Source organism: Balaenoptera acutorostrata, chromosome X (genome assembly GCF_949987535.1).
Source record: "Balaenoptera acutorostrata chromosome X, mBalAcu1.1, whole genome shotgun sequence".
In the NCBI taxonomy this organism is placed as follows: domain Eukaryota; kingdom Metazoa; phylum Chordata; class Mammalia; order Artiodactyla; family Balaenopteridae; genus Balaenoptera; species Balaenoptera acutorostrata.
In genome coordinates, this window is record NC_080085.1 from 20,941,508 (window position 1) to 20,954,045 (window position 12,538).

The 12,538-nt window shown below is 54.8% G+C and overlaps 1 protein-coding gene across 1 annotated transcript; it reads right to left on the reverse strand.

The window, feature by feature from the left end:
• Positions 1 to 2,840: 2,840 nt before the first annotated feature.
• On the reverse strand, positions 2,841 to 7,217 carry LOC103008280 (transcription factor SPT20 homolog). The gene is made up of 5 exons (XM_057538621.1): positions 5,750 to 7,217; positions 5,384 to 5,501; positions 5,159 to 5,290; positions 3,194 to 4,334; positions 2,841 to 3,098 (listed from the first exon to the last, which is right to left on the reverse strand). The coding sequence occupies exons 1-5, from the start codon at positions 7,215 to 7,217 to the stop codon at positions 2,841 to 2,843; spliced, it is 3,117 nt and encodes a 1,038-aa protein (XP_057394604.1).
• Positions 7,218 to 12,538: the final 5,321 nt, after the last annotated feature.

Genomic DNA, 12,538 nt, shown 5'->3' on the forward strand with positions numbered 1-12,538 from the left:
GAATGAATACAGACTCTGGGATTGTATTTCCAGGGGCACACTCTTTCTTCTTCATCAGTGAGGCAGTTGCTTCAATTACAAACCTTGGTGAGGATTATTAGGAGGAAATGAAGACCGACAAATGGTAATCTGAAACAAAGCTGCATTTATTTGCTTGCCTGGGAAGGGAGCACAACCTCAGCTGGTCTCTCCGTGCAGTCGTACTTGAAAGGATGAGAGTGAGCACAAAAAGGGAGAAGGTACACAAAACCTAGTGAGATTCAGAGTTCACTTGTCTGGTTGGCTCCCAAGGCTGAGTATAAACTCTTCTTTGCAATTGGTCGCTTCTTCAAAGTGCAGGCACCCTTCCTAAAGATGTCCAGGGTGGGCTACATAAAGCTCTACTGGGCTCAGTGTCACTCCGCTGGCATATCTGCGATGTTGGCTTCAAGCTGACCAAATCTTCCCTTAACAGGATCGGTAGCACGTTAGTACAGCCGGGTTAATGCACTAAGAATCACCGGTTACCTGCCTCTTCACTCATCTCTTTTGGAACTGCCAAACTTCCTTTTTTTGGTTGGGGCAAAAGGCAGGGAAACATACATGTGTACTTGGAAAAAATACTTTTATATACACAGGTTGTCCTTCAAAGTTGTAAGAAAATACGAGAGGCCTTCAGATACTTGTACACAACTGTTCATAGCCACACTATACACAATGGCAAAAGGTGGGACCAACTCAAATGTACATCAACAGATGATGGATAAACAAAATGTGGCGTACACAAACCAGGGAATGGGGCTTCCCTGGTGGCACAGTGGTTGAGAATCTGCCTGCTAATGCAGGGGACACGGGTTCGAGCCCTGGTCTGGGAGGATCCCACATGCCCGGAGCGGCTGGGCCCGTGAGCCACAGCTGCTGAGCCTGCGCGTCTGGAGCCTGTGCCCCGCAACGGGAGGGGCCGCGATAGTGAAAGGCCCGCGCACCGCGATGAAGAGCGGTCCCCGCACCGCAATGAAGAGTGGCCCCCGCTTGCCGCAACTGGAGAAAGCCCTCGCACGAACCGAAGACCCAACACAGCCATAAATAAATAAATAAATAAATAAAGTAGGGAAAAAAAAATTATACAAACCAGGGAATGTTATTCAGGCCTAAAAAGGAATGAAGTACCAATACGTGTTACGATGTGGATGAACCTCGAAAACATTATGCCAAGTGAAAGGGGCCAGACAGAAGAGGTCACATAGTCTCTGATTCCATTTTTAGGAAAAATCGAGATGGGGGAGTCCGTAGAGACAGAACGCAAATTGGTGGTTTCCTGGGCTGGGGGAGAGGAAGCTGGGAAGTGAGTGCTGAATGGGTACAGAGATTTCTCTTGGGCGATGAAAATGTTTTGGAAGCAGACAGAGGCTGTGGTCCCACAACATTCTAAATGCAGTAAATGCCAATGAATTGTACACTTTAAAATGGTTGATTCTTATGTAAATTATACCACAATAAGAAACGGAAAAAGAAAACAGAAAACTTCAGGGGTCTTCTGAGCCCCACTGAAACAAGAAAGAAGGTAAAAAGAGATGAGGAAGCAGGGACAGCTGACCAGTTGGTGATCGCTCAGCAAGGGAAGGGAAAAGAAGGAACGCGGGGGAGAGGGACTCCACTTCAGAACGTACCAAAGTTGAAAACACTTGAAAAACAAACTCATTTCCAGATGTTTAGATATTTACCTTCTGCAAATAACCCTGGGTCCTCAAAAATGTAAATGGTTTTATAAAGAGAGAAGACAACATCCCAGAAGTGCCCTTTCAAGGCCAGTGACTGCAGCCTAGAGGAGAAGAGCTGGGCTGGGAGGGAGGGGGAGGGAGGGGAGGGGCACCTTTTAAAGGGCTGGGGACATCCACGCAAGCAAGTGCCCCTAAAGCATGCTGCACACTTGGAGGTATCCCATGGCCTCAATATCAAGATGACAAGCATCAATTTTTGGTAGCGTTAGCTTGTTTTTGTTTTTTTCCCAAACCAAATGTATAAAAATTGCATTTCATACACTGGTGCAAAAAGCTTTTAAACTAAATAAACAAATAGGAAAGTGCACTCTCTTCCGAAGGACGTTTCTAATACTTCATAGGCCGCTTCAGTATATCTCATGTACACTGAAAGCACTTGTCAACAGCTACAACCTTCCTGTGGCATGCTAACATGGATGGACCTCGAGGACAGGACGTTAAGTGAAATGAGCCCGTCACGAAAGACAAATCCTGTGCGATCCCACTTCTACGAAGTATCTAAAGCAGTCACACTCAGAGACACAGAAAATAGAGGGGTGGGGGCCAGGGCTGGGGGCCAGGGAAACAGGGAGCTGGTGCTCACGGGGATACAGCTTCACTTCTGCAAGAAGAAAACAACCCTAGAGATCTGTTGTACAGCAACGACAAAAGTCCACTTAACGCTACTGAGCTGTACACGTAAAAGGGTGAAGCTGCGACAGTTATGTGTTAGTCACATCTTGTTAGAATAATACTAATTTTGACTTTACTGGTGTTGCAGTTTTATTGCTTGAGAGAAATTACAGGCTTCAGGAGTTTAAACTGACCCTAGTTTGGATCTGGATACACTTGAGAACATCGCAATAAAAACAACTGTCAACAGCCACCGCCCAAGCGATGGCTTCGGCGAAACCATGCCAGTTTAGTAAAGCACTTCCCCATCTCTATGTAAAAATCACGGGCTTGTGCCTCTGCAGAAAGTCTGTACGTCTAACAACGTAAAAGAGCGACACATTAAAAAACCCCCAAATGCGGGTGAAACTCGCAATGCATTTGGTCGCTGCTCTTGTGTTTTCAAAAAGAGAGGAAATCAGCCAGGCCTCAGGGCTTGGGAGCGGCTGGCGGGCCTCTATCCGCGGTCCCCGCGGCCTGGCTGCTGGGCTGCGGGCCCCGAGGGGGCGGCAAGTCGGCGCCGTGCACGGTGGAGTGCACCTGCGGCGGCGGGGCCGCGGAGGCCCGGCCCCTCTGCTGCAGGGGGCTCAGCCCGGGGCGGCTCCAGCCAGAGGCCGGCGGGGACAACAAGGGCACCCGGGGCTGCAGGAATCCGCCCACTGCACTGAGGTGAACGACCAAGGCTTGCTGGGCACGCACGACCCAGTTGGAAACGGCGGCGCCCTGTGAACCTGAAGCCTGTGCCCCCGGACCCTGTGCCCCCGGACCCCGTAACCCCACACCCTGTACCCCCGGACCCTGTACCCCCAGACCCTGTACCCCCGGACCCTGTACCCCCGGACCCCATACGCCTGGACCCCATACCACCACAGCCTGTGCCCCCGGACCCTGTACCCCCGGACCCTGTACCCCTGGACCCTGTGCCCCCAGACCCCATACGCCTGGACCCCGTACCCCCGGACCCCGTACCCCCGGACCGTGTGTCCCTGGACCCTGTACCCCCGGACCATGTACCCCCAGACCCTGTACCCCTGCACCCTGTGCCCCCGGACCCTGTATCCCCGGACCCTGTACCCCTGCACCCTGTGCCCCCGGACTCTGTACCCCTGCACCCTGTACCCCTGGACCCTGTGCCCCCGGACCCCGTACCCCCGGACCCTGTGTCCCTGGACCCCGTACCCCCAGACCCCGTACCCCCGGACCGTGTGTCCCCGGACCCTGTACCCCCGGACCCCGGACCCCCGGACCCCGTACCCCCAGACACTGTACCCCTGCACCCTGTGCCCCCGGACCCTGTACCCCTGCACCCTGTGCCCCCGGACCCTGTACCCCTGCACCCTGTACCCCTGCACCCTGTACCCCTGGACCCCGTGCCCCCGGACCCTGTACCCCTGGACCCCGTGCCCCCGGACCCCGTACCCCCGGACCCCGTGCCCCCGGACCCCGTACCCCCGGACCGTGTGTCCCTGGACCCCGTACCCCCGGACCCCGTACCCCCGGACCCTGTACCCCCGGACCCTGTACCCCTGCACCCTGTGCCCCCGGACTCTGTACCCCTGCACCCTGTACCCCCGGACCCTGTGCCCCTGGACCCCGTGCCCCCGGACCCCGTACCCCCGGACCTTGTGTCCCTGGACCCCGGACCCCCGGACCCCATACCCCGGGATCCTGTGTCCCTGGACCCTGTACCCCCGGACCCCGTACCCCCGGACCCTGTACCCCTGCACCCTGTGCCCCCGGACCCTGTACCCCTGCACCCTGTACCCCCGGACCCTGTGCCCCCGGACCCTGTACCCCTGGACCCTGTGCCCCCGGACCCCGTACCCCCGGACCCTGTGTCCGTGGACCCCGTACCCCCGGACCCCGTACTCCCGGACCCCGTGTCCCTGGACCCCGTACCCCCGGACCCCGTACCCCCGGACCCTTTACCTCCAGACCCTGTACCCCTGCACCGTGTGCCCCCGGACCCTGTACCCCCGGACCCTGTACCCCTGCACCCTGTGCCCCCGGACCCTGTACTCCTGCACCCTGTACCCCCGGACCCTGTGCCCCCAGACCCTGTACCCCTGGACCCTGTGCCCCCGGACCCTGTACCCCTGGACCCTGTGCCCCCGGACCCCGTGCCCCCGGACACTGTGTCCCTGGACCCCGTACCCCCGGACCCTGTGTCCCCGGACCCCGTACCCCCGGACCCCGTACCCCTGGACCCTGTACCTCCAGACCCTGTACCCCTGCACCGTGTGCCCCCGGACCCTGTACCCCTGCACCCTGTGCCCCCAGACCCTGTACTCCTGTACCCTGTGCCCCCGGACCCTGTACCCCTGGACCCTGTGCCCCCGGACCCCGTGCCCCCGGACACTGTGTCCCTGGACCCCGTACCCCCGGACCCCGTACCCCCGGACCCTGTGTCCCCGGACCCCGTACCCCCGGACCCCGTACCCCCGGACCCTGTACCTCCAGACCCTGTACCCCTGCACTGTGTGCCCCCGGACCCTGTACCCCTGCACCCTGTGCCCCCAGACCCTGTACTCCTGTACCCTGTGCCCCCAGACCCTGTACCCCTGGACCCTGTGCCCCCGGACCCCGTGCCCCCGGACACTGTGTCCCTGGACCCCGGACCCCCGGACCCCGTACCCCCGGACCCTGTGTCCCCGGACCCCGTACCCCCGGACCCCGTACCCCCGGACCCCGTGCCCCCGGACCCTGTACCCCTGGACCCCGTACCCCCGGACCCCGTGCCCCCAGACCTTGGGATGCCGGCAGCCGAGGAGGCGGGGCGCAGGGCCCCTGCGGGGGCCGCTTGGGAAGCAGCTGGGAGAGGCGCGGCTGCGGGGCCGGCTGCTGGCTTCTCCCCAGGAGAAAACCGTGGGGCAGCTGCACCACAGCAAAGGGCCCGAGACCCGAAGCGTCTTTCAAAAACAGCTGAACCTCTACCGGACGAGGAGGAGGTGGAGGAGGAGGAGGAGGAGGAGGAGGAGGAGGAGGAGGAGGAGGAGGAGGAGGAGGCGGAGGCGGAGGCGGAGGAGGAGGCGGCGGCGGAGGCGGAGGAGGCGGCGGCGGCGGCGGAGCTCCTGCGGGCAGGTGGCCCGGCTGCATCCCCCCGGGAGCTGGGGCCCTGGTGGCACAGCCTCTCCCCGAGGCCTGGCCTCTGCGACTGGGGCCCACTACTCTGATGACCTCCACGCCAACGGACCTGACCGTGACCCGGGCATCCGGGGTCGTCTGTGATGAGCCCGCAGTGGACAGGGCGGTGGCAGGAAGCGTGCTAACCGGGCTCAGCTCCACAGAGGATTTCTGGGAAAGACCTGGTGGCTTAGGAGCAGGGCCAGGAGATGGACATGGCTGAGAGCTCCCTGCCTGCTGTGAAGTGAGGCTGTCACCCCAGGAGCTCCTTCCTGAGCGCCCAGGAAGTCTCATGGGTGGAGCTGGATGTTTGGCTCCTCTGCCGGGCACTGAAGACTGAACCCACCCAGTCTTAGGCTGTTCTGGTTCTTTCCCTGGAGAAGGCTGCCCGAGACCGGCGGAGCCACTGGAGCTGTGTGACATCTGCACTGGACGCTGGGTGCTCTTCTGGACCGACTCCTCGGGCCGACTGACCACTCTCCCAGCATCAGTCTTTGGCCTGGGCAGGAAACTGCAGGGATGGCCAGCTGCGGAGGGGTGGGGGGGAGACAGCTGTCTCTCCCACGTGGCTTCTTTACCGGACCCTTTTCCAGAGGCAAGTGAATTATCAGTCAGCTGCCTGACGGTCGGCCTTGTTGCCTGGGGCTGGTAGCCAGCCTCACATCCAAATGCAAGACCACCTTGTACCTCATGCACGGGCCAGACTGTTGGTTGTGAATCATCATATCTGACAGACTTTTTCCCTTTAGCATATTTCTCCACGTCCACTTGAGAAGGTACGGCCAAGTCACAGGGTCTCTGTTTCCACGTATCTACACAACTTCCTGCTTTAAAAGTTTTGAGGCCGGAATCCCCACCTGTTTTACTTTCTCTTATTCTTTTGCAGGAAGTCGGGGCTCTTAGCTCAGGAGGAGGTGGACGAGACAGCTCCTGCTGCCGATTCAGAGAGGCCATAGAATACCTCTTGAAGTTCCTTTTCATGGGAAGAGTGTTCAGCTTTTGTTTGTTATAGAGCAGTCTGTTTTCAGTGCAGACCACTGATATAGAAGGGTCTAGACACAGTGGTTCAGCTGTAGCTAAGATCAGTTGGCTCTCAAGCAAAAGTTTGTCCTCCTGGGTCCAATTCGGATTATCGCTGGCTATGGCCTCTACATCGCAGGCTAAAGTCTGCATCGTGGGACGTAAGAGAATATGCCTGCTTTGGTAATGGGGAGGTTCCCCGCCGCTGGACTGCCTGTAGTCCCGTATTTCTGCTATGACACACCCACGATGAAAAACGTTAACCTGAGACTTTTCCAGGAAATCCACCAAAACAGGAGGTAATTCTTCTGCATCCAAGTATTCGAGCAATTCCCCTTCTTCATAGGGCAGTCGAGTGGTCTCTGCAGATGATCCATGTTCCCCCTTGAGCATCAGCGAATAGCCCTCTTTTCCTGGGTACAGGTTGACCACCAAACACGGCAACGACTCTCTCCTAAGAAGCTTCTCTAACAGGTTCACATTGTTTCTTAATTCCTCCGTAACCTCAGGCTCCTTTTCACATTCTTCAACATAAATGTCATAAAGTTTTTCATAGAGAGACTTCTCCCCATTAGATGGGTATTTCCTTTCCGGAGGTCTCTGTTGGGCACTTGCAATGACATACTCCGCACGATCCAAAGCTCTTTCTAGAGCCTGCTGCATTGCGGTACAAAACAAAATGGGGGCCCTAAGAGAAGAGAAAACCTAAGTGAGCGGATGAACCGGGTGAAAACCCTGTCTGCAGTATCGACGAGCATTCTTGCAAACGCGGCCACTCCACAGTGGCGCGACCAGCCTCACCTCAAAAAGGACACCAAGACACCCGCCCCCGAAGAAGCAGCCGGCAAAGTACCTGCGTTTAGGGAAAGACCTAACGGTGTTCGAGCGGCCACCGCGCTGGATCTCGCTCGCCTCGCGCTGCAGCGGATGGCCCGGATGTGAATGTAACCGTTTCCCGCCCCCCCCACCCCGCCCCGCACGTCCTCCCCGCAGGCGCGCGCATCCGCGTGTGCGCCTGCGCAGATCGTAGGCTCAGGCCTCATCCTTCTATTGCCTGTTGGGCGCAGGCCCGCCCCCCTCACTTCTGGTTCTCGGGCCCGCACTTCCACCAAGGGCTGGGCTTCGCCACCCCTTCTTTTCTTGGAACCTTGAAAAGCACAAGCAGGCAACCAAAAAATCGATCATTTTTTGGTGCGGCTTTAATACACACCAATTTTCGTGGTACTGCAGTTGCCGGGAAGGTCATGAAAGGTGGTCATTTCTTGGCGATCACTTCACCAAGCATTATTCACTGTTTTTGGAATGTCTGGTCTGTTCCCAGTGGCAGGACTGCTCCTGGTGTCCGTCGCCAATTTAACACACCCAAAGAGTCCCCGTACATAGCTCTTGCCTACATGGAGGCTCGCTGTATTTGGTGCAAGCATCAGAATTCTTCATTGATTCTTCCAGTGATCTCCTGCCTAATGGTTTTCAGAGAGATGTGCACGTAACATGACATTCTTTTACAGAAGTACTTACCTTTTATTTCTCTAGGTATTTCAGAAAGGGCTTTATAGTCTTTTTCAAAGTATGTGGGAGATATGTTATATCGTCTAAGAATTACATTCAGGATTAAATTGTTTGTTTTAAAAGGTGGTTTGCATCTGATAGGGTTGAGAACTGTTGTTCCAGGTGATGGCAGTACAGTTTAAATGGTTACTCTAACTGTAGACCACAGCTACAGTCCTAGTGGTGGTTTGGAGTGGTATGATTGAGTCCTAGGTAATTTATGGGCCATTGTTTTCCATTAATATTGTTGCCTTGCAATCTGCCAGCCTTTTTGGACAGGTTTTGTTTTGTTTTGTTTTGTTTTAAAGAATCTCTTGATGTTTAGGTGTAGACATAATGATAATACAATATTCATAGTGAAGTCACAAATGAGAAGAATCCAAGATAAACTGGTGAAATTCCTGAATTACAGACTACCATAAAATAAATGTGTTTTTCTAACCAATAGCAATTACGATAATTACATATTACAGTAGATACAGTCTAGTGAAATAGGATTAAAAACTCCTTGACTAAGAGTTCCTTAAACATGTCCCTCGTTCAGGAATAGACAAGAATAATTTTCTCCTGGCATATCAGTTGTCTTGGGGCAAATGTATACAGTCATCCCTCGGTATCAGCGGGTGATTGGTTCCAGGACACCCGCCCCGCTCCGCCCCGCCTCAAGGATGCTAAAATCCTCAGATGCTCAAGTCCTTACAGTAGGCCCTCCGTATCCCCATCCCTGGTTCTCCCTCTGCAGATCTGATTATGTTTGATCCGTGGTGGGTTGAAACCGCAAATGCGGAACCCGCGGATGTGAAAGGCCAATGTGAATACTTGTGGATGCCTCAGGGGGGGCTTGAAATCGGTTTAGTTTCTTAGCTCTTTTAAGCATCCTTCCCTGTCTCTCTCTTTTCCCCTCCACATGCCCACCTTTAGGCTAAGTGTAAGACTGGATAGTTAAACCATAGTTTGCTATCCAGTCATCCAAATATCCAACTTTAATCCAGCCCAACTGAATGAGGTGAACAGGAGCTCTGACCCTCACTCAAAGCACTGCCTGTTCTTCCAACCTGAACAGATGAACTTAGCTGCCTGCCAGACTCTTGCAGGCTTCTCACCAACCATGATCCCGTTCACCTTCTGTCCTCAGGAATTTGCTGTGTGCTGGGTCTGAAAAAGTACCGGTCTGGGACAGTATTCCGTTTAGGTGGAGAGGCTAATTAGAAAGGGAAAGCTCTGCTTTCTTGGGGGTCTGAAGTAGAATCTGTTGGAGGGGAAGTGGCACAGTGGACCTGTGTTTGAGTCAGGTTATCCTTCTAAAAAGTAAAGGAGTGCAAGATTTCTGGGGGCTGCTCCCAGCCTGCAGACCAGGCCCCGTAGCTTCTCAGCATGACAGGGGAGGAGGGCTGGGACTAGGGTGAGGCAACCAGGAGCCTAGGGCGTAGGGTGGAAGGAGACAGCCACCCTCGGCTTGTGCAGGTCCCAACAGGGCCGGTGCCCTGGATGCCTGGCTGGCTCACCTTGTCCCAGCCCTGCAGACAAGGCCCCTCACCACCCGGCGCCTGTCTCCTCCCCACCTCTTTCCTCTCCTCTCTTTCCTTTGCTTTCTGTGCTCTGAGCGTAGTCACGGGGCACCGACAGGCCCACCCCTTCAGGGCTCTGTGCCCTCTCTGCTTAGTCACCTGCCGATCTCCACCCATCACCTCAAACATCCCTTCCTGACTTCCAAGGAGCTCGCCTCCTTGTCTCTGCTGTTCTGCCGAAGCACACGTACCACACGCCATATCAGAGCCAGGCTTCGCGTCGGAAGGGAATCGAGTGTTTGCACCGTTCTCCACACCCAGCCTCTGGATTCTCTGAGGGCAGACACGATGCCTTTCCCATCTTTGTCTGCTCACCAACTTGGTCATTACTTGGCACAAAGTTGGCACAAGAATGAAGGAACGATTGAGCCCCTGCTCTAGTTACTTTACTTCAAGACTCGTGTGAAGAAATATTTCATCCCCTTTCTAGAGGTGAGAAAAGTGTCCCGAGCCGGGTCTTCTGAGTGCTGTGCTGTAGAGCGCCAGGGTGCCTGAGCCTTGGCACTAGTGGCACTTGTTAGGGGGCATTTTCCTGTGCACGGTAGGATGTTTAGCAGCATCCCTGGCCTTACCCGCTAGACGCCAGCAGCACTCGTCCCCCGTTGTGATAACCCAGAATGGCTCTAGATATTGCCCAACAGGCCTTGCGGGGGCAAAATCATCCCCCTGGTTCGGAACCCCTCCACTACCCTGCTCTGTAAACCATGAGCTTGATCCAAATGCAGCCCCTAAGCTGGCGTCCCCGGGTACCCCTCTCTCAGTAGAGAGGTGTATCTGCCCACTCTGTCATGGGACGGACTAGATGTTCACTTGTCGTCTTGACTGTGTCTTTGGTTGGGTTCCCCAGAAGCAAACCCTGACAAGAGGATCCGAGTGCAAGGAGCTTATTTGGGAGCTCATCCCGAGAAACACTGGTCAGGGCAAGGGCAGCTCGGTCAGGGATGGACAAGAAGGTGATCAAAGGCCCAGTCATGAGCAGAAGCCTGCTGTGGACAACTGGTCCCTGCTGGGCCCTTGGGAGACAGTACAGGACAAGCTCAGGTGGTTCCACCCTAGAGGCAAGGAAGCTGGGCTGTTTCTCCATCCACTCCTCTCTCTCACCTGACTGACGACAGTCCTGAGGGCATTATTTCCCGTCACTCTGGGTTGCCACATGTGAGAGCCACTCACGCTCCTGTGGCCTGGATGCCCTCAGAGAGAGCGTCAGGAGTGCTTGCAGTAACACTCAGTCCTCGTGTACAGGATGGCAAGTACCCCGGAGAGATGGGCAGGGCCCCGGCAGCATCGGCTACACCTGTGGCTGAAGAGCCATGGGAGAATGCGGCCACTCACTCTTGGTGATGGAGAGAGTGTGCTCCGTAATATATCTGGGCGTGTGGAGAAGTGAAACTGTACTCCATCCGAGTGAACTGGGCGATTCCATGTGAGGTTTTCGTCAGCTACTACAGCCCACAATGCCAGCAGTGGAGAGTGTGGCCCACGCCTTACTCTTCCCCGGGAGGACCCCCAAGGCAGTCTGGCCACACGTGCACTGGCTGAGGCTCTGTCCCTGGCCGTGCGTGTATTCCAGCGAGCTTTAGTTGGCCCGACAGCGCTTACCATGGCTCAGCACCCCCTGCACTTGAGCTCCCTAATCGCCTGGCTTTCCACAGGATGAGGCCTTTGGAAAATGTTCTCAGTGCCCACCATCTTTGGGGCCTTCCGAGCACACCACCGAGCACGCTGGCTGATTCTAAGGAGTCCAACTGCTGCCGTCCCCTACAGCAGCTCGACAGAGATGCACATGCTGAGAAAACCCATGGCCAGAAAAGACACGCTAGAGGAGGCAGAGAACTGAATTAATTGCAAGATGATTAACCTAATTTACAGTAGTCAATTGGTTCATTCTCTACCCGCTGAGGTCTAGATCTAGGTTTTTGCCACCTCTCTTTCTGCGGGTAATTAGAGGGACCAGCCACAGCCTTGGAACTGCAGGGATCACAGACTGGGGAAGGTAAAGAGTCATTGCTTGTTGGTCTCATCTCGGGTTAACCCTCCATCACTGGCATTGAGACTTAATGTGTTACTCCTGTGATCAGGCCCCAGATTCAGTAAAGCAAATCCCAGGGAACGTTGTAGCTCTGTGAGATTATGTGAGCGAAGATCACTCCCACAGCCTGTTACGTCATTCTGTGCTGCCACATCTACTAGTTGTTTATTGAATCTAAGAACTTCTCAGAGCCCGTAAGTGTTGCACTGCATATTTATTTTCCTCTTTTCCCCTTTTCTTGAACTGTGTCTCCCCTCCACCTTCTTCCACTTGTGCACCTTTTTTATCATTTTACTGAAAAATAAATGAAGTCGGATGTTTTTCTGGTGTTATTGCTCTGTTATAAACTCCCTGAGATAAATAGCCGTAGCCTGAGTCAGGGTTTCTCAGCCTCTGCTTGTTGACATTGCTGTGGGCGCTGTCCTGCGCAATGTAGGGTGTTCATTAGCATCCCTGGCCTCTACCCACTAGACGCCGATAGCAGCCCTATCCCAGTTAAGACAACCAAACACGTCTATGGACATGGCTAAGTGTTCCGTGGGGGCGCAAATTTATCCCCAGCTAAGAATCACGACACCATGGCATCACAAAATAGCTGGGTTTAGAGAATGGAAGCAGCAATCTACAAACCACAAAACACTTTGCACCTTAATTTCTAGGACAGTTCCAATGATTAGGTGTGACTTTTACATTTTTTGTTTGTTTTTTGCTGCAATTACTGCTAAGGTTGGCCCTGAATTATCTTGCTAATGCTCTAAAATTTCCATTGGACCTGATTAATAAATAGAGTCTGGCCTGTAGGAGAGATGCAAACAAAAATATCATTAAATCTTTAGAAA

Bases quoted from the DNA above. Each gene is read 5' to 3' on its own strand.
- LOC103008280 (XM_057538621.1), bottom strand. From the start codon at position 7,217: ATGCAGCAGGCTCTAGAAAGAGCTTTGGATCGTGCGGAGTATGTCATT. The intron at 5,291-5,383 runs CTCCTCCTCCTC...CCTTTGCTGTGG, and splicing joins TCCTCCTCCTCCTCCTCCTC to TGCAGCTGCCCCACGGTTTT. The intron at 4,335-5,158 runs GTCTGGGGGCAC...CTGGAGGTAAAG, and splicing joins TCGGCTGCCGGCATCCCAAG to GGTCCGGGGGTACGGGGTCC.